The 20,594-nt window shown below is 37.7% G+C and overlaps 1 protein-coding gene across 1 annotated transcript; it reads right to left on the reverse strand.

Annotated features, from left to right (window-relative positions):
- Nucleotides 1-16,329: 16,329 nt before the first annotated feature.
- On the reverse strand, nucleotides 16,330-20,250 carry LOC128573291 (rho GTPase-activating protein 20-like). The gene is made up of 3 exons (XM_053573361.1): nucleotides 20,203-20,250; nucleotides 16,620-16,803; nucleotides 16,330-16,422 (listed from the first exon to the last, which is right to left on the reverse strand). Exons 1-3 carry the CDS (start codon nucleotides 20,244-20,246, stop codon nucleotides 16,339-16,341), a joined length of 312 nt encoding a protein of 103 aa, XP_053429336.1. The 5' UTR covers nucleotides 20,247-20,250; the 3' UTR covers nucleotides 16,330-16,338.
- Nucleotides 20,251-20,594: the final 344 nt, after the last annotated feature.

Below are 20,594 nucleotides of genomic sequence, written 5' to 3' on the forward strand. Positions count from 1 at the left end.
ACACTGACACAGTGAGAGAAGGGCTGTAAGGGGAAATCCAGGGCAGGTAGAGAGAAGGGGGAACTGCATGGGAGAAGCATGGGGAAAGGAAGAAGAACACTGCAGGGGTTGATTAACAGGAGCCAACTAGAGGCTGCAGGGAGAGGATGCATGCAGGGAGAGTGGATTTTTGCAAGATGCAGCCAGTGGGGTAGAGGGAGCCTAGGGTGGAAAATTAGAAGTGCTGCAAGTGGTGATGCAGGGTAGGGTTGCAGAAGGACTTCAGTGTGTTCTAGGTGACAGTGAGGAAGGAGGGCTCTAGGGATGAGCTAGCCTGAAAAGGGAGAAGGGAGGTACTGTGTGTTTTGAGGCCAGAGTAGAGAAAGGTTTAAGAGGCTAATAGTGGCAGGGAGGATGGAGGGAGGGCTGAAGGTGCCTGCCAGACGAGAGACTTGAGTACATCTGCAGGAGGAACCTTAAGGAGGCAAGGGAAGAGACCTTTGTGGGGCAGAGGAAAGCTGCAAGGTTTGAGCTCTTGTGATGGGTTGAAGAGGGGCTTCAGTGGGTCGCCCAGGTGTAAGATGAGAACTGCACGAATCGGCCCAAGGTGAGATGGAAAGAAGTCTATAGGAGGCAGCCAGTACAGCCTAGGAAGATGCCTGCAGGAGAGGGGCTAGAGTCTGGGCAGGAGTAGGGCTAGGGAGGCAGTCTGAGGTGGGTCTTGGGGAAAGCTGCAGGAAACATGCCCATGGCAGAAAGGAGAGAAGCATGTAGCAGGTTCACAGCCCAGGAGAAAGAGGGCTTCAGGAGGCAGCCAAAGTGGGGCAGGAGAAGGGCTGCTGCCAGCCCCTAGAGGTGAAGAGGGAAGATGAATAATTACAAATTGTGTTTCTCACTGGCTGTTTATTCATTTCAATCCATTTATTTAAAACAAAAAAGTATGGCTCCAAAGAGAGCAAGAAATGTACAGAACATGTCTCAACCCCTGTGATCATGCCTTTGAACACACATTATTGTAATCCTCCTCATCTGATGTCATGGGCTATCTTCTTAGATTCACTTTCACTATCCATATCATAGGTCTCCACGTTTGATGACTGCATCATGGCTTTGTTTTCTGGAGGTGTTGAAAGGAAAACAAAACATACCCGTAAAATTCATAATAGGTATTGTTTTGATAACACATTCTGGCACAAGAAAAAGAAAGAATAAGTGAAAAATACAGGCATACATTGTAGTAACTATGGTAGTGGACAGGGAAGTCCTTAAAGAAACAGAATCTTCAGAAAGAAGTATTCTGTCTCTCTCTACTTGCAGAGACAGACACAATCCATTATACAGTAAAAACTTCTTCCTTGTATTTGCTTCCTCTCTGTGGTTATTCCATCATACGAGCCCTACTTGTGATTTTCTGCTTTTCTTTTTTTTTGAATTTTTGGTGGAGGTTGGGTTGGAAACCGCCATCTCTGGTAAATGAGGTGGCACCCTACTCCTTTGAGAGACAGGTGCCACTTTTTTTTTTTTTTATGAACCACACTAAGATCCAGAATAATAGCGTGTTATAAGCTGGAACTGACACTTTGCTATTTCTGGTCATTCTTTAGTGAAAAGAACATCAAGATTTGAGATTAGACAGCCACCCTGACAGGTACATCATAGAGAAAAGTCAACTTAGCATTATACTGCAGTGTAAAGCGAGATGAGAGAGAGAGACAGAGTAACAAGAGAACCCACCTGAAGAAAAAAGAAGGATGAAAAATCAACAGCTCACAATGAAGCTAATGCAAAAGACAGCAACTATAAATAAATAGTTGAAGTTACACAAATGGCATTCAGACTATGGATGGGAAATGAAATGAATGGAATTGAAGAGAAAATTGAAAACCTGCTTAACGAAGTACAAAAATAATAGGAAAAGAAAGAAAAACAAAAAAGAAAACTGAAAAAATTAGCAAAGTTGAAGACATGTCACAGAGGATCCAGACAAAATTAGGAAGGTTATGACAGAGCGGAAAGTACAGGAAGAGACATTAAGGAATATGGAAAACACAGTGGGGAGCATTTCAAAAATAGAACAGTGGAGAAGAAAAAACCTCAGAGCTTAAAGATAAGGCTCTTTAGCTAACACAGTTATTTAACACTGCTCTAAAGAAAAAAAACAAATGCAAGCAATCTCTTAGAGAGATATAACTATGCAAAGCATCCAGACATATGAATATTAGGTGTCCCTGAAGGTAAAGAAGAGAGTCCTAAGAGCATGTAGGGTCTATCTAAAGATATTACAGCTGGAAATTACCCAACCATTACCACAGAAATAGCCATACACTTAGTAGATGACTATTGAACTCCAGTATGAATAATTCAAATAGGACATCTCCTAGACTAACTGAAGTTTACCTGGCAAAAGTCAGCATGAAATAAAAAGTTTCAAAAGATGACAGACATAAGCATCATCTTACCTACAAGGGTAAATTATCAGATTAACAGCTAAATATTTAGTGGAAAACTTCAAGGCAGAAAAGACCAGGCTCCTCTCTTGAATCTGCTCAAACACCATAACCACCAAACTAAGACTTTCTATCCTACAAGACTAAGTTTCATATTCAGTGGAGAAATCAAATCTATTCCTGCCATGCTACCTTTAAGGACATGTTACCCCCTGCCTGCCCTGCAGAAAAGACTAAGTCCTGTCTTAAGTACAGGAAAATACAAGAAACTCACGACAATGTCAAACTCCCTAGAAATCCTAGCAACTACAATTCCCCGAGTGACATTTCAGAGTCTCATACATTATGACAAACAGAAATGCGCCCTACTTATCTATTCTCTAATTAAGTCTGAATGGCTTGCACTCCACACCAAAGAAACACAGGCTGGATGAAAGAAAGAAGAAAGAAAGAAAGAAAGAAAGAAGAAAGAAAGAAAGAAAGAAAGAAAGAAAGAAAGAAAGAAAGAAAGAAAGAAAGAAAGAAAGAAGAGAAAGAAAGAAAGAAAGAAAGAAAGAAAGAAAGAAAGAAAGAAAGAAAGAAAGAAAGAAAGAAAGAAAGAAAGAAAGAAAGAAAGAAAGAAAGAAAGAAAGAAAGAAAGAAAGAAAGAAAGAAAGAAAGAAAGAAAGAAAGAAAGAAAGAAAGAAAGAAAGAAAGAAGAAAGAAAGAAAGAAAGAAAGAAAGAAAGAAGAAAGAAAGAAAGAAAGAAAGAAAGAAAGAAAGAAAGAAAGAAAGAAAGAAAGAAAGAAAGAAAGAAAGAAAGAAAGAAAGAAAGAAAGAAAGGGAAAACAAAAGAAAAGAAAGAGAAAACATGAATATGCACTCTTCAAGAAACCGAACTAACCCCAAGGACACAAAAGGATGAAGCGTCAGGATTGGAAAGCAACATTTCTCCACATGGAAAATAAAAGAATGTGAGAATACCACTTCTCATCACAGATACTATTGACTTGAAGTAACAAACATGAATAAATGAAGGGTCATCACATACTGAGGAATGGAACAGTTTATCAAGAAGACATGTCAGGGCTAAATAATAATACAATCTAATGAGGCACTGCTGATTTAAAAGGCCAAATCTGCTGGATCTAAAGAAAATGACAAAAAGCAAGACCACAATTGCTCGAGATTTCAACACCCCACTGACAAAACTGGAGAGATCCAAGCAGAAATTAAACAGGGAAACATTGAACTGAAACCCGTCCCTAGAACAAATGGGTTTAATAGACAATTACATAACACTTCACCTGAATACCACTGAAGACACATCCTTAGCAACTCATGCATGATTCTCCAAGATTGATCATATCCTAGGTTGTAAACTGGCCTCATTGAATTACACAAATGATAAAGTGGAACTTACAGACCTTAGTGAAATTAATGAAGAATGGAGGTGGAACAAAATCATTCATTTCCTCGCATAGTCATGAATACTAACCAATAGCTGGCCCAAGAAAAAGATAAAGATTAAAACACATGTATTCCACAAAAACAGTGATAATGAGGCCACAAGCCACAAAACATTTGGGATACAGCAAAAGTGGTCAGGAAAGGGAAATTCATTGCCATAAACAGCTACATCCAGAAATCAGAAAGAACACAAATCAACAACACAATGGCTTCTATCCCAAGTAAATGCAAAAGGAAGAGCATTCTATTACTAAACTGCAGAAGAAGGAACCAAAAGGAGATCATAGAACTAAATGAAATCAAGGCAAAAAAAAAAAAAAAATCAAAAATTAACAAAGCTAAAAGACGTTACTCTGGAAAGAAACAAAATTGATTACCCTTGTCCCTGATTAATCTTAAATAAAGAAGTATGATGTCTAATAAAGTCAACCAGAAATTAAAAAGGGGAAATAACAGATATCATGAATATATAGCACTTGTTGACTAAATCCTACACAAATATCTATGCCAGAAATGTGAGATATCTGGAGGAAATGAACAAATTTCTGGAAGCACAGTAGTTCTCTAGACCCAATCAGGAAGAAATAGATCTCCTAAATAGACCAATGGATCAATTACTGAAATGTAAACAAAAGTAAAGAAAGGTGGCAACAACAAAGGCTTTAACCAGACAGCTTCATATCAGAAATCTACTAAACCTTCAAAGAAGTGGTACCAATATTGCACAATCTATTCCACAAAATTGAGGGAGAAGGAACCCCCCCCATGTCCTTTTATGAAGCTAATATCACACTGTTACCAAATCCAGGAAAGGCCAGAGAAATAACTCATAACTCCCAACATTTTTAATGGCTATAGATGCAAAAGTACTCTATAAAACTCAGCACACAAAATCCTGCTGTACCACAAAAAATAAATAAATAAAATAAAAAGTTGATGACAATTGGATTTCTTCCCAGAGGTGTGTAACTTACCACTTTTATAGTACATTAAAAAGAAGTAATAACAAAGACTATAGGATCCAGTCCATGGATACAAAAAAAGCATCAGCCAAATGTCAGCACCTTCTTAAATAACAAACTCAATGAAATTATCATAAATGTGACATTCCTTAAATTGATAGAGGTGTTCTATGACAAATCCACACCCAACAAGATTTTGAGTTGAGAAAACTGAAAATATTTCCCCTTAAATCAAAATCTGATGAGTATGTCCTTTATCACCTCTACAATTCTACATGGTTCTGGAAGTCCAACACAGAATAATCAGTTAAAAAAAATAAAATATAAGATGCACTGCAGGTGTAATCCCACCAATCATCCACCCTCTGCCCAACCTCCACCTCCCTCCACTCCATCTCCCCCTTTCCTATATTCTTAGGTTATAACTGGGTTATAGCTTTCATATGAAAGCCATAAATTAGTTTTATAGTAGAGCTGAGTACATTGGATACTTTTTCTTCCATTCTTGAGATACTTTACTAAGAAGAATATGTTCCAGCTCCATCCATGTAATCATGAAGGAGGTAAAGTCTCCATCTTTCTTTAAGGCTGCATAATATTCCATGGTGTACATATACCACAACTTAGTAAATGTACAATATAAATCTCTTAACACAATAACTTAAGAAAATGCCAGGAAGGCTATGTTAACCAGTGTGATGAAAATGTGTTAAATGGTCTGTATAACCAGTGTATGGTGCCCCATGATGGCATTAATGTGCAAGCTATGATTTAATAAATAAAAAAAGGAAAAAAAATCTGAACATTCAGTATTGTGATTTTAGATTTGTTTATTGATGTGATAAATCAAATTCCTGTTCCTAAAAAAAAGCAAATGTATCTATAATTGGGTATGGACGTGGAGAAATTCTCACTCTTTGCCAAAAGCTGATGATATGATCTTGTACCTAGAAAATTACAAAGATCCAGCCAAGTGTCTAATGGGATTTCAAGATAGATACAATATCCAAGGATATAAAAAACAATGTACTCAAATGGGTGTCATCATATATGCTAACAATACTCAAACTGAGAATAAAATCAAGGACACAATTTGCTTCGCAATAGCATCAAAAATAAATAAATAAAGGACCTTAAAATATATTTCACAAAGGATAGGAAGAATCTCTCCAGATAGAACTATTAAACACTGAGAAAAAAATTGCAGATGATGTGAACAGAGGAAAGAACTGATGCTGTTCAAATGCAGATACTACCTGAAGTAATCTAAAGAGTCAATGAAATCCCTATTATAATATGAACATCGTATTTTCTAGATCTTGAAAAAAATAGTTTTATGTTTCTTTTGGAATTAGGAAAACAAACAAACAAGCAAAAAAAAAAAAAATGAAATGGCCAATGCAATTCTCCCGAAGAAGAACAAATCTGGAGACTCCACTTTACCAGACATTAGATTATACAACAAGTCTATAATGATGAAACAGCAAGATACTGTTGTAACATTAAAGTCATAGATCTATGGAATAGAACAGAGAGTCTAGACATGAAACCAGCCTTATATTTCCATATTAGCTTTAATGAAACACACAAAACCATAGATTGTGGAAGTGAATGCCTATTAAATAAATGGTGCTGAGAATGCTGGTTAGTCACATGTGAAAAGCTGAAACGGAAGCTGCGCCTCTTACCGTTCACAATAGATAAAAGATTTAAACATAAGACACACAACTATAAAGACACCACATTAAAGTGTGGGAAAAGCTATTAATCTTTTCAGTTTAGAAAATGCTTTGTAAAGAATACAATTCTGGAAATCACAGCAAAAACAAAATTAAACAAATGAGATTGGATCAAGTGAAAAAGTTTCTGCAGACCTAAATGATATAACATAGCAAAGAGACAACCTAGAGGATGGGAAAAGACATGTGCATGGTACACATTCAACAAAGAAACAATAACCAGAACTTACAAGAACCCAAGCAAATCAATAAGAAAAGATTGAACAACTTCTTTAGAAACTGTGCAAGGGACATGAACATAACCTTTATGGGAATAGTCTACTGGACTATAAGCACCTGAAAAATGCTCATTGTTCCTAATCATCAAGGAAATGCAAATAAATACAATATGGAGACATCACTATGCCCACTAAGAATGGATGATGTCATAAATTTCCAAGACATCAAATGGTGCACAGATGTCGAGAGAAAGGAACACTCAGGGACTGCTGGTGAGAGTGAAAACTACTTACAACATCTTGGGAAAGTAGTATGGAGATTCCTCCAAGCACAAAAAGTAGTCCTACCATTAGATTCTGTCATTCCACTTTGGTATTTACACAAAAGAAACAAAAAGACATTTTATCATAAAGATATTTACAATTCAATGTTTATAGCAGCACAATCTGCAATTACAAAGATGCGGAAACAATGGAAATGACCTCCAACACGTGAATGTATTAATAGATTATGGTCTGTGTAAACCACAGAATACAACTCTGCTTCAAAAATTATGGGGTTTAGGGCGGCACCTGTAGCTCAAAGGAGTAGGGCTCCAGCCAAATATGCCGGAGGTGGCGAGTTCAAGCCCAGCCCCTCCCAAAAACAGCAAAAAAAAAAAAAAAAAAAAAAATATATATATATATATATAAATATATATGGGGTTTGTGTGCAGTGTCTGTGGCTCAAAGGGGTAGGGCGCTGGCCCCATATGCCAGAGGTGGTGGGTTCAAACCCAGCCCTGGCCAATAACTGTGGGGAAAAAAATGGGGTTTCGTATCTTTTGTAAAATGCTAGATAAAATTGGAGTCCATTCTCATAAGTATCACAACAATGCAAAAACTAAAACCACATTTAATAAGCGCTAAATTTGGACTAGTAAATAAGCACCTAAATGCACACATTAGAGGAAAAAGTCATTGAAACTCAAGTCAGTGAGACGGGGATAGGGCATATGTAAATTTCCATGCAACAGGTACACTGTATGGGTATATTTCATACTTCTTAGGTATACACACTTACAATTCAAATTTTAACCCTGTAAAAATCAACTACAGAACCTAATCATGTCTATCCGCATATTAATCTAATCATATCTATCCCCATATTAACAAAGGAACCTAGTAAGGAAAAAAAGTCACTTTCAGGTGTGTCTTGGTATCACTGTTTCAGTGAACAGAGAAGCCAAGAACACAAAACAATTCTAGCTTGGACCCAGTACATCCTCCATGTTGTGTTAAGCGACACAGAGACAAATCCTGGTTCTAAAACATGTGATAACAGCACCATCACAACTCCATGGATTCCTTAACTTACCTTCTCTTCTGATTCGCATGGTGCCTGTTCAGAGCCAGGGCCTCTTTCAGATTTAAACTCAATGGCCAGGGATTGGCAGTGATACAGCACACTGGTAATTCTGCTTTGCCTTCAAGAGATCTGCCTCCTTTCTTAGCCAGAAAGGTCTTTATCTTTATACGACTTCATGGAATGGAAGTAAAAGGATGCCATCTGGAACCATGAAGATGCATTCCTCCCACTATTTGAACACCTCTAAGAACAATAAGATGAATGTTTTTCCAATGAAGGCATTTGAAGATGTAGTAGTGCAGCCAAGATGAAGTGCCAGGGTGGGCTGGGCAGAACAGAGGATGGATGAGGATGAAGAAAATAAAGATTGAGACACGGAAGTTTTTGGTTGTTTTCCTACTGAGAAGAGATCCATAGCTCCATCTTCAGAGAAGAGTTCCATAGCTCCATCTTGAGCAGTAACAAATACTCAAGAGAGCACAGGCTCTGCAGTCAGAAAAACAGCCCTAGAGTTTCCTTTCTGCCATACACTCCTAAAGTGTACTTGCACAAGTTACTTTAACTCTTCAAGTCTTAGTCTTCACATAGTAAAATGGAAATATTAATAACTGCTGTCTTCTCAAGATCAAAACTACTTGTGCGAATAAAAATGCTTCTAACCTCCAAAACATGTGAAAAAGTGTGAGTTACTTAACTCTACTACTGCACAGGAGTGAAGCCCAGTGAATGTCATACCATCCTCCATTATACCATCCTCAAATTCTTATGATTGAGGCTATATACTAAGGAATTCAACATGGGACATATGACATTATTCATAATGTGAGTAGTTGTATCCAGGAAGGGCTTTAGGGTTGACCTCAGGTAAGTGAAGACCACTTACACATAGAGGAGTAGAATGTCAGTGAAGTGGGAAGTGTGAGTGAAGAAAACACAGCATTAGCCCATAGTAGAGAATATTTGCAAGATGGAGCAAGTGGATGATGGGTCTCTAAAGGAGAATGAGAAGAAAACAGCCTGGTGACATGAGGTCCACATTGATGAACTCCACCATCTTTAAGGCTGGGGTATCTTCACAAGCCAGTTTCAACAAACTGGGATTTCACACAAGGTATTCCACTTCAATGAGGCCACAGATGGGCAATGGGAAGGTGACAGTGGTGAGAAAGATGCCCTGAATGAAACTAAATATGATCTCCCTTGTCTAATATGGTGCTCATTCTGTGGTTCTTGATAATGATGTAGTGTAGAGAGTATCATGTGGTAACAAAGCAGTTGTAGCCCATTTATGGGTATAGAAAACACTCAATACAATCCAGGAAATGGTGGAAAAAGAGCTTTGACACTCAGCCTGGATAAAAAACAGTGTGTCACCTTCCAATCCTACAGAAAGGAAAAACATGTCAAAATGAAATGAGCAGCACAAGAAGAAGGATGTGGTGTAGGGTGAAGCTGAGTGAGGAGATAATAGCTGGTAGGATGAGAAGCATCCTCCCAAAGGACAAATGCAGACCAAAAGCAAAACAAAGAACCTCATCTCCAGGCTGTGTGTAGGGTGCCCTGAAAAATAAATTGAGTCACCACCAAGAGAGTCTTCATAGCTTTGAGACAGTACAAACTTGAAACCCAAGAGATTCAAGACACAAGAGTCTTAACCCCAAAGTCACATTACCATGCTTTTTCCTGAAGACTCAATGGGCTGTGTTTGAAAAAGTGATAACCTACTTTTTCAAGAGCAACAGTCAGATCCTTATCAAAACACTAGTAGTAAAAAGTTTCTATTTCAGAATCTACCATTTCACATTGTTTTATTCATCAACAGACATAGTCGTACTCTTAATTTTTTGATTAACTATGTTTTTTTTGAGTTCAGATTAATATGGGAGCACAGTTAAGTTACATGGTTCGCATAAGTAAGGTTAAAGTCTGAGTTGCAAATGTGTCCTTCAAACAGGGGTGCAATGCACATGGTGAGTGGGAATTTACCAGACTTCTTCCTTGAATCCCATTGAGTTTTTCTCTCATACGAGCATGTATTAATCTAATGGTGCCACGTTAGAACTAAGTCCATGTGATGTTTGTTGTTGATTCTTGTGACACTTCACTGAGGAGACTGGTTTCCAATTACATCCATGTGTTGCAAAAGATAAAAAATATCCACCTTTTGTTAGTGTAGACTAGCATTCCATGATACATATAAATATTCCAGAATTTATTACTCCATGTGTTGAAGGTCACTTGGGTTATTTCCACATCTTCATGATTGCGTATTGTGCTGCTATAAACATTCAAAGGCTGGTATCTTAATAAAATGTGCCTTTATTATCTTGGGAAAATTTCTAGTAATGGGATTCATATAAAATAGTAGGCCCATACTTAGCTCTTTTAGGCCTCTTCATACTACTTTCCATATGGGCCATAGTAGTTGCAGTTCCATCACAAGTGCATGAGTATTGCTTTCTTTCTGCACCCATGCCAGCATCTGCTGCTTTGAGACCTTATGATTGAGGTATTCTCACTGGGGACAGGTGTAATCTGAAATCTTAATGGTTTGGATTTATATTTCTCAATTAATGACAAAGAGCATATATTCACAATTAGTTTGTCCATTAATCTTTTTTAGTGAGACAAGTTTCTATTCTTCTCTCTTGATCAGTTAATAAAATTATTTAATCTTATTGATTTTCTTGACTTGCCTATATATTCTGTTTATTAGTCCTTTGGTGATGTCTAGTATCTTTTTTTGGAATGGCCATTAGAGTTAATCTCATATTACTGTTGATGTCCTGAATATCATCAAAATGTTTTCATTTCAATGTTTTCATTACCTTCACAGAAAGGAATAAGTCATAATGGACAGATGAGACAAGTAGGGAGGATGATGAAGAAGAGGAAGAGGAGGAGGAGCAGGAGGAGGAGGTGGAGGCCAAACCAAGAGTGAAAATGATGTTGCTCATTATTAACTCCCTCACAGACAGTGCTATGTGATCTGGTGCCTTGTCATCATGGAAGAGCTATGACTTTTTGGCTACAAATTCAGACCTTTTCTGTTGAATTTTTTTATCTAGCCTTTTTAATACTTCCCAAACTCAACTTGGTAAACCATTTGTTTATTTTTTTAACAAATTCATACTGAATAATTACTCTGAGATCAAAAACTTTAGCAACATCATTTTCACTCTTGGTTTGTACTCCTCCTTCTCTTTCTCCTCTTCCTCCTCTTCTTCCTCCTCCTCTTCTTTTTCCTCCACCTCCTCTTCCTCCTCTCCTCTTTCTCCTCCTCCTCTTCCTTCTCCTCCTCTTCGTCCTCCTCTTGTTCCTTCACTTCTTTCTCTTCTTTCTCCTCCTAATCTACCTCCTCCAATTCCACTCCTGCTCTTCTTTCTTCCACTCTTTCCTGCTCATTTCATCTCCTCCTCCTCCTTATGGTCATCCTCCTTGTTCTCCTCTGCATCCTCCTCTTCTTGTGGAGAATTGCCTGACTTCCATTGTGCACTTTGATGCTTAGTTTCAGGCTTGTATTGGTATTTCATTTTTTTTTTAAGCAGTGATAAAACAACCCCAAACCTGGATTGTTTGCAAACATGGTTTTCAGAACAATTATAATATGAATTTTTGTCTAATTTTACTTTTGCTGCTTTAAAGTCACTGGTATCTGCAATGAGAACTACAACTTCCAGGTTCTTAGGATTTTCAATAGTATAAAATAATATTGTTTTCCAAACTTTTACCCAGTGAAGGAGCAGGAAGTGGGGGAAGAAGAGAAAGAGGAGGAATATGAGGAAGAGTAAGAGGCAGAGGAAGAGGAAAAGGAAGAGGAGAAATAGGAAGAGGGAGAGGAGGAGGAAGAGGAGGAGGAGGAAGAGGAAGAAGAGGAGGAGGAGGAGGAAGAGGAGGAGGAGGAGGAGGAGGAGGAAGAGGAGGAGGAGGAAGAGGAGGAGGAAAAAGAGGAGGAGGAAGAAGAGGAGGAGAAGGAGGAGTCCAAACCAAGAGTGAAAATGATATTGCTAATGTTTTTAATCTCAGATTGATTATTCAATATGAATTACTAAAAAATTAATAAATAGTTCACCAAGTTGATTATTGGGGAGGATTAAAAAGTTTAGATAAAAGAATGCAATGAAAAAGGTCTGAATTTTTAGCCAAAAAATCATGGCTCTTCCATCATGAAAAAGCACCAGTTCACACAGCACTGTCTCTGAGGGAGTTAAGAGCAAGCAACATCATTTTCACTCTTGGTTTGGACTCCTCCTTCTCCTTCTCCTCTTCCTCCTCCTCTTCTTCCTCCTCCTCTTCTTCATCCTCCTCTGCCGCCTCCTCCTCCTCTTCCTCCTCCTCCTCTTCCTCCTCCTCCTTCTCTACATCTTCCTCTTCCTTCTACTTCTCCTCCTCTTCCTCCTCCGTATCTTTTCCTCCTCCTTCTCCTCCTTTTCCTCCTCCTACTCCTCCTCTTCCTCCTCTTCTTCCTTCTCTTCTTTCTTTTTTTCCTCCTCCTAATCTACCTCCTCCAATTCCACACCTGCTCTTCTTTATTCCACTCTTTCCTGCTCATTTCATCTCCTCCTCCTCCTTATGGTCATCCTCCTTGTTCTCCTCTGCATCCTCCTCTTCTTGTGGAGGATTACCTGACTTCCGTTGTGCATTTTGATGCTTAGTTTCAGGCTTGTATTGGTATCTCATTTTTTTTTTAAGCAGTGATAAAACAACCCCAAACCTGGATTGTTTGCAAACATGGTTTTCAGAACAATTATAATATGTATTTTTGTCTAATTTTACTTTTGCTGCTTTAAAGTCACTGGTATCTGCAATGAGAACTACAACTTCCAGGTTCTTAGGATTTTCAATAGTATAAAATAATATTGTTGTCCAAACTTTTACCCAGTGAAGGAGCAGGAAGTGGAGGAAGAAGAGAAAGAGGAGGAAGATGAGGAAGAGCAAGAGGCAGAGGAAGAGGAAAAGGAAGAGGAGAAATAGGAAGAGGGAGAGGAGGAGGAAGAGGAAGAAGAGGAGGAGGAGGAAGAGGAAGAAGAGGAGGAGGAGGAACAGGAGGAGGAAAAAGAGGAGGAGGAAGAGGAGAAGGAGAAGGAGGAGTCCAAACCAAGAGTGAAAATGATGTTGCTTGCTCTTAACTCCCTCACAGACAGTGCTGCGTGAATTGGTGCTTTTTCATGCTGGAAGAGCCATGACTTTCTGGCTAAAAATTCAGACCTTTTTCATTGCATTCTTTTATCTAAACTTTTTAATCCTCCCCAATAATCAACTTGGTGAACCATTCATTAATTTTTTAGTAATTCATACTGAATAATCAATCAGAGATTAAAAACATTAGCAATATCATTTTCACTCTTGGTTTGGACTCCTCCTTCTCCTCCTCTTCTTCCTCCTCTTCCTCGTCCTCCTCTTCCTCATCCTCCTCTTCCTCCTCCTCATTGTGTTGAATGGCCTGACTTTGATTGTACACTTTCATGCTTAGTTTCAAACTTTTCCAACTTTTTATCCTCTGTCTTGATTTCTTCATGGAAATTAGATGTATTTTCTCAAGATAGGAGCTATTCAGCTTCACTTTTTGTTTGCATTTCAGGAGAAGATTTGATTCCTCCATCAAATACGAACTGTAGTTTGCAGGTTAAAGAATGCTACATTGTCAGATATTTGTTGAAGTGCATTCAAGATAGGAACTCTTCATCTGGCCTACAAAGTTTCTGCTGGGAAATCAGCTCCCAAGTAGCTCGGGCTACAGGTGAGCCACAGCTGTTAATGTGATAGAATTAGCCTTGTAGATCAGGTGGAGCTTATACAGGACAGCTTATAGCATTTTCTATTTTTTTTTTTTTTTAACATGCTGCAGCTGTGGACAAGTGCCAGATAGAATCTTGGCAGGATTCTGTGGTGGAATATCTCTGCACATTGTTACATCCATCGGCTTGTCTTTAGGGGGCTGGTCCACCTGAACTAAAAGTCATACAGGAGGCTCTGAAGCTCATTTAGAATTCAAGGGCATCAAGGCCAGAGTCCAGAGACATTATAAGCGAGTCAATGCTTCAATTCAATTGCACCATTTTCTTTAATTCATCACACTGTGGGCCAGCAGCACAGTCGCTTTTTTTCTTCAAGCTCTCACATGAGGAAGCATTGCTGTCTGGAAAACTAGATGTATCTGTCAAAAAATCAAACAGGATTAACACTCATACTTAGCACGAATAAACCCATATTTCCTTAGAAATGAACTATAATGCTTAGTTTTATTGTCTTTTCAGGTAATGTATTTCAATTCCTACTGCCAATAAAGAAACTATTACAATCACAAAATCTCAATACCAGAGATGTTGGTGTGGATGCGGAGAAAAGGGAACCTTTCTGCACTGCTGGTGGGAATGCAAATTAATACATTCCTTTTGGAAAGATATATGGAGAACACTCAGAGATCTAAAAATAGATCTGCCATTCAATCCTGTAATTCCTCTGCTGGGCATATACCCAGAAGACCAAAAATCACAACATAACAAAGATATTTGTACCAGAATGTTTATTGCAGCCCAATTCATAATAGCTAAGTCATGGAAAAAGCCCAAGTGCCCATCGATCCACGAATGGATTAATAAATTGTGGTATATGTATACCATGGAATACTGTGCAGTCTTAAAGAAAGATGGAGACTTTACCTCTTTCATGTTTACATGGATGGAGCTGGAACATATTCTTCTTAGTAAAGTATCCCAAGAATGGAAGAAAAAGTACCCAATGTACACAGCCCTACTATGAAACTAATTTGGGACTCTCACATGAAAGCTATAACCCAGCTACAACTTAACAATAGGGGGAAGTGGGAAAGGGGGGGTTGGTAGAGGGAGGGGGATCGGTGGGATCACACCAGTGGTGCATCTTACAGGGGTATTTGCGAAACTTTGTAAATGTAGAATGTAAATGTTTTGGCACAGTAACTGAGATAACGCCGGAAAGGCTATGTTAACCACTGTGATAAAAATGTGTCAGATGGTTTATGAAGCGAGTGTATGATGCCCCATGATCATATCAATGTATACAGTTATGATTTAATAAAAAAAAAGTAAAAAAAGAAATATTACCACAGGTGTTAAAATGGGAAATGCCTGTTGAGGTGTACTAGATTTATCTTAGGTCATGATGAATGGTCTTTCTCTATGCAAAATTTTCCCAAACAATGAAAATGTCATTAGACTAAGTGGTAATAACAAAATAAAAGTAAAAAAATAATTCCATATACCTAGTTCTGCATAAGAATGTACCTTCTAACATGGGTTGCTGGATGTTAAACATAGCTTACTCTTGGGAAATCCATTGACTAAGTCTATCAGTTTCTTTTGCTCAAGTTTCTGTAATATCCATTACCTCATTTCATATTTACAGTAATCGTAAAGAAACTTTCATCCACATTTTTTAGATTAAGATATTGATGCTCAGTGGCATAAAACAATTGGCCAAAGATAACATAACTAGCAGCTAGTGATACAGGAATTCGTAACCTGGAGGTTTCTTTTGTCTTTAATTTTAACATCTGCTTATCTGCGAATAATGCAAATTGTTGTCAAATGATCTCATAGCACAGTAAAATTCTGAGAAGTGTCTCAAGAATCAGGGAGCGGAAAAAAGAAAAATAAGAACATCAGTCCTGCCTCTACTACTTCTGATATTTCTATTCCAGTTTCAACAATATATACGACGTATATTAGAATTCCTTAGCTGGGCATTGTGGTGGGCATCTGTAGTCCAAGCTACTTGGAAGGCTGAGACAAGAGAATCACCTAAGCCCAGGAGTGGTAGATTGCTGTGAGCTGTGATGTCACAGAACTCTACTGTGGGTGATAAATTGAGAGACTATCTCAAAAACAAAAATTTCTTATAAAGTTTAATTTTTCAAAAAAAAAGTTCGAACCATCCTACTGTAGCATGCTGCCTCTGATAACTTATGAAAGCTAGGAACTTATCACACACCTTATTTAACCCTACCATCCTGTTAAATACCCTGACCTGTTAGCAGGCCTTCTAAGAAATGATGGGAAACCCAGGGCTCTGTTGAGCCACATATCAGGCTTGCTTTCCTTCAGCTTGCATGGCTTTGAAGAAAACAACTGTGCCAGCATCTTCAGAGACATGAGTCAATTTTTCACCAAGAGCAACCCAATTATTGACAGTACCTGAGGGTTTTTCTTGAGTATTTTATATTCCGGATGACTCTCCAAACAGGGCAGTGACGTGTCCTCCAAAGATGTTGCGGCAGTTTTTTATCACAAATTCCACAAGCTGATTAACGTATAAAAAGAAGCATTTATTTTCATATAACATGTTGATAAATTCCATTTTGTATAGTAAACTGAAATTTAAGAAAGTGTATTCTATTTAACTTCTTTAAGACATTGTCTTTAAGACTAAATACCTTCCATTTCCTTTACAAATGGTGATTCAGTTCCCCAGCAAGTATAATACAAAAACTTCATTACCTTTTCTGCAGAGGCCATTTCTTCTCTGCTCGCAGAAGGATGCCAAATAATACTTGGAGCCATACACACCCCTAAGTGTAAAGCATCCATTTCATTTGCCGCGGAGAGTTCAGCGATATTACTCAAGACCAGGAACACGTACCGTAAGAGCACAACGTTTGCTCTTGGTAGCTGGTCTAATAGCCTAAATACAGAAAAATGCACTCGGTAAGCAAGGCAATTTATTTCAATCTTGTAAAGGCAGGCAACACTAACTTTGCATGAGGTACAAGGCAAATAGGAACCCAGCTCAGATACCCAAGTTTCAGTTAATGTGGAACCCAATGAAGTGAGAACTGCAGGGAGACAATGAGAAAAGAAACACTGGAGATTTTGGGGGGGGCATATTTACACACTGTCTTCACAATACAATGAAAACTTAGTAGAATTCAGATAAGTATCATTTAAAAACGAATACCATTCATGAAATACTTCCCTGAAACTAGCTCAATATGTTGAAGCTTAGGTAAATCTTGCAACATTTAGATTACTCTCAACCACAACCCACCAAAACCTTTCTGATGAAATTAAACAGTAATTAATTTTAAATTGCTCCTTTATTTTTAACTGGCAACACAGAAATGCTGTCTCTAGGTGAAGAACCAAATCCCAGTTGTAAAGACCACCCGGTCCATTCTGAGAGTTCATTGTCTGCTCCACCATGTTCTGTGGTTGATTTTGTTCCAAATATTGTCTCATTCATTTTTTTTTTTTTTTTTTTTTTGAGAAAGAGCCTCACTATGTCACCCTGGGTAGAGTGTTGCAGTATCAGTTGTCAGTTGTCACAGCAAACTCAAACTCTTGGGCTCAAGCTACTCTCTTTGTCCAGCCCTTTAAGCAGCTGGGACTACCGCCACCTGCCACAATGCCCAGCCATTTTTTTCTTTTTTTTTGGCAGGTGTTTCGCCATTGTTCAGCTGGCCCAAGCCATGTTCAAGCCTGGATCTTTCAGTGCGTGTGTCCGGCGCCGTAACCACTGTGCAACAGGACGCCGAGCCAAATCTTACCTCCTTTCTATCACTTTTTACATAGGTGTCACGTTTTCATTACTTTCTTTTCTACTATTCTCATTTGGTAATTGCTAAGAGATTCTTTTTTTCTTTTCTTTTTCTCTCTCTTTTTATCTCTAAACAATTTTTTTTATTAAATCATAACTGGGTACATTAATGCATTTATGGGGTACAATGTGCTGATTTTGTGTACAATTTAGAATGCTTCCATTAAACTGGTTAACATAACCGCCACCTCACTTTCTTTATGATAGTGTTAAGACATTTATACTCTACTCTTAATTGATTGACATGTACCCTTTCAATATACACCCTAGGTGAAGTTCCACCAATTACCCACCCTCCACACGTCCTCTTCCCTTCCTTCTCCTCACTCTCCTCTTCCCTCTTTCATTCTGGGCTACAGTTGTGTTTTACCTGATTATTTACCAAAATAATGTATTACTCCTACTCAGAAAACATGGACAAGCTGATATTCACGATTGTTGCTTTTTTAATAAAAGAATCTGCAACCTGATTAAAACAAGCATATCTGACTCCTGTTGTACAAATCACAGAAAAGACTTTCTTCAGCATAATAGTCTGGAAAGAAGTATAATTCCTCTGAGGAGGAATTATGCAGGACTTTCAAATGGACCAAAAGATTACTGGGTGTATTGTATATAAAATAAGGCATCTAGTAAACGCTTTGGGGATACCATGGGATCTTTAAGCCTTTTCACAACCAGGACTGTTTACATCTCTGTCAGTTGAAGATAACTGTTAGCAGTGTACATAAAACATGGCAAAAGAATTGAAAACTCTGTCTGGTAGAGAGTCAACAGATTTCTCTGAACCCTTGCTCTGGTAGAAAGGGGGATATTTGCATCATTTTGTAAATTTATTTCAGTATTTCTGGCTCACTTTGGTTCAAATACGTAAGGTTTCATAATGTGCAATCTATAAAGATGGCTACACTATCTTACTGATTTCCTTATTAATTATTAATTTAACTAAAAGCATTGTTATGCATTTATTTCATATTTTCATGAGAGACATAGTATTTTATTTTATCTCTTTATTTTATTTGTGTATGTATGTATGTATTTATTTATTTTGAGACAGAGTCTCACTATGTTGCCCTTAGTAGAGTGCTGTAGCATCACAGCTCACAGCAACTGCACAGCCTTGATCTTAAGCAATTCTCTTGCCTCAGGCTCCCAAGAAGCTCCTCAGGCACTCAACACAATGCTGGGCTATTTTTTTTGTTGTTGTTGTTATTGTTGTTTGGGACAGGCCAGGTTTGAACTTGCCAGTCCTGGTGTATGTGGCCATCATTCTGGCCTCTGAGCTACAGGGTCTGAGCCAACATAGCCTTTTAAAAAAATATTTATTTTTAATGGTACATAGGATAAATACATATATGAATGATATGTGTATTATAAATATAGATAAATGATATTGTGAACAATGACCAAACAAATATGTAGAATTTGATGCTATCTAAATGGCTTACACCAAACCCTAATGGAAGTGGAGTTATGATTATGCCACATGGCTTAGTTTCTGGTATCTTCAATATCTGTACTATGTTCCAACAATCCCCAAAAGTATGCATATAATTCATATTTAAAAGATGTTCGAGGAAAAATATCTATACTAAACAATAACATGCACATAAATGATAATGAGTGTCTTGAATTTTCACAGAACACACACTCTTTAGTCAGAGTAAATAAACATTTCTTTTCTATTCTCTTATCATGTTGGATATATCCAAGAAAGGACTATCGAATTGGTCCCAAAATTTCCCTTGGCACGAGAAGAAACAATTTACTTTTTGTGATCATACTGACACTGTACAACTCCCTTTTTTACTGACATGACTCAAGAAGTGACTCATGAGCTGAGTGATTCTCTGCTTTGTTCCCACAATATTCTCTAAATATCTCTTTTATAGGACAGATTATACTGCACTGACAGTAATTTCTTGGTTTATCTATCTTTCCCAAAATGAATTTCTTGAGAAGAGGAAATAAGTCATTTTCTCTCTATGACTTCAGTTCAAGAATTAATACAGATGTTTAATTACTTTGATATTTACCAAAATTAAGATCATAAATTGTAGCCTGTGTTATGCTGCATTAATTCACTTCCAAAAACCACAGTTGACTCCCCTTTCTGACTCTTCCATGCAAGTTTCAATTTGCAAGTCTTATTGGGGTTTCTGGCAGGGTTCCATTTGATTGTGTCTGTAGAGATTTTACATTTCTTCATTTTTGTGTCTCTCAAAAATTTCATAGTGACCCACATAACAGCTAGTGAATTAATGAATAATAGCTCTTTTTATTCATTAAAAGTCAAGTACACAGAAGGGGCACAATGTTCAAGCATTTCATGCTTATTGGATTAGTGAGAAAACAATGACAGTGACAAGCTAATAGAAGCCAATTTCTAACCTGCTGCCCATGAATATAACTTTGAGTTTTAGTAGACAAATTATAAAATGTAAGGTATAAAATTAATTTTTGAGACATAAATGTTAAAATAATTACCTTTTAATTTTTTCAATTTTCTGTCTGTCGCTGCTTTTCTCCATTACGGACAGCCACTCGTGGTAGAGCCTTTTCGCAAAAATGCTTTCCGGAATGTTTTTTAGAAAATCCTTACACAGAGGAAAAACAAATGTGTTAAGGCTTATTCTCATATCAAGTATATGCCAGAGAAGCCAGAAAGAATATAACTTGTTTCAAAGTTTAGTGAAGTCCTCCCTTCCACGAACTACACAGAATTCTGTGCCAATTCACCACTGACTTTTCAACAAAGAAATGAATGCTTTGATTTTTTTTTCCAAATAAACCCGTAGGAATAACTAAAGTCAGAATAACTGTGAGAAAGCTAAAGGACTCTCTATTTGGGTGGAACCTCCTCTGTGTACACATTTTAG

The sequence above is a fragment of the Nycticebus coucang genome, chromosome 21, assembly GCF_027406575.1.
Source record: "Nycticebus coucang isolate mNycCou1 chromosome 21, mNycCou1.pri, whole genome shotgun sequence".
In the NCBI taxonomy this organism is placed as follows: domain Eukaryota; kingdom Metazoa; phylum Chordata; class Mammalia; order Primates; family Lorisidae; genus Nycticebus; species Nycticebus coucang.

Excerpts from the sequence above, each read along its gene's own strand:
- LOC128573291 (XM_053573361.1), bottom strand. The coding sequence starts at position 20,246 with ATGGAGAAAAGCAGCGACAGACAGAAAATTGAAAAAATTAAAAG. Across the intron at positions 16,804-20,202 it reads AAAATTGAAAAAATTAAAAG|GCTATTAGACCAGCTACCAA; the intron begins GTAATTATTTTA and ends TTCTGTATTTAG. Across the intron at positions 16,423-16,619 it reads AAATGGCCTCTGCAGAAAAG|CTTGTGGAATTTGTGATAAA; the intron begins GTAATGAAGTTT and ends TACGTTAATCAG.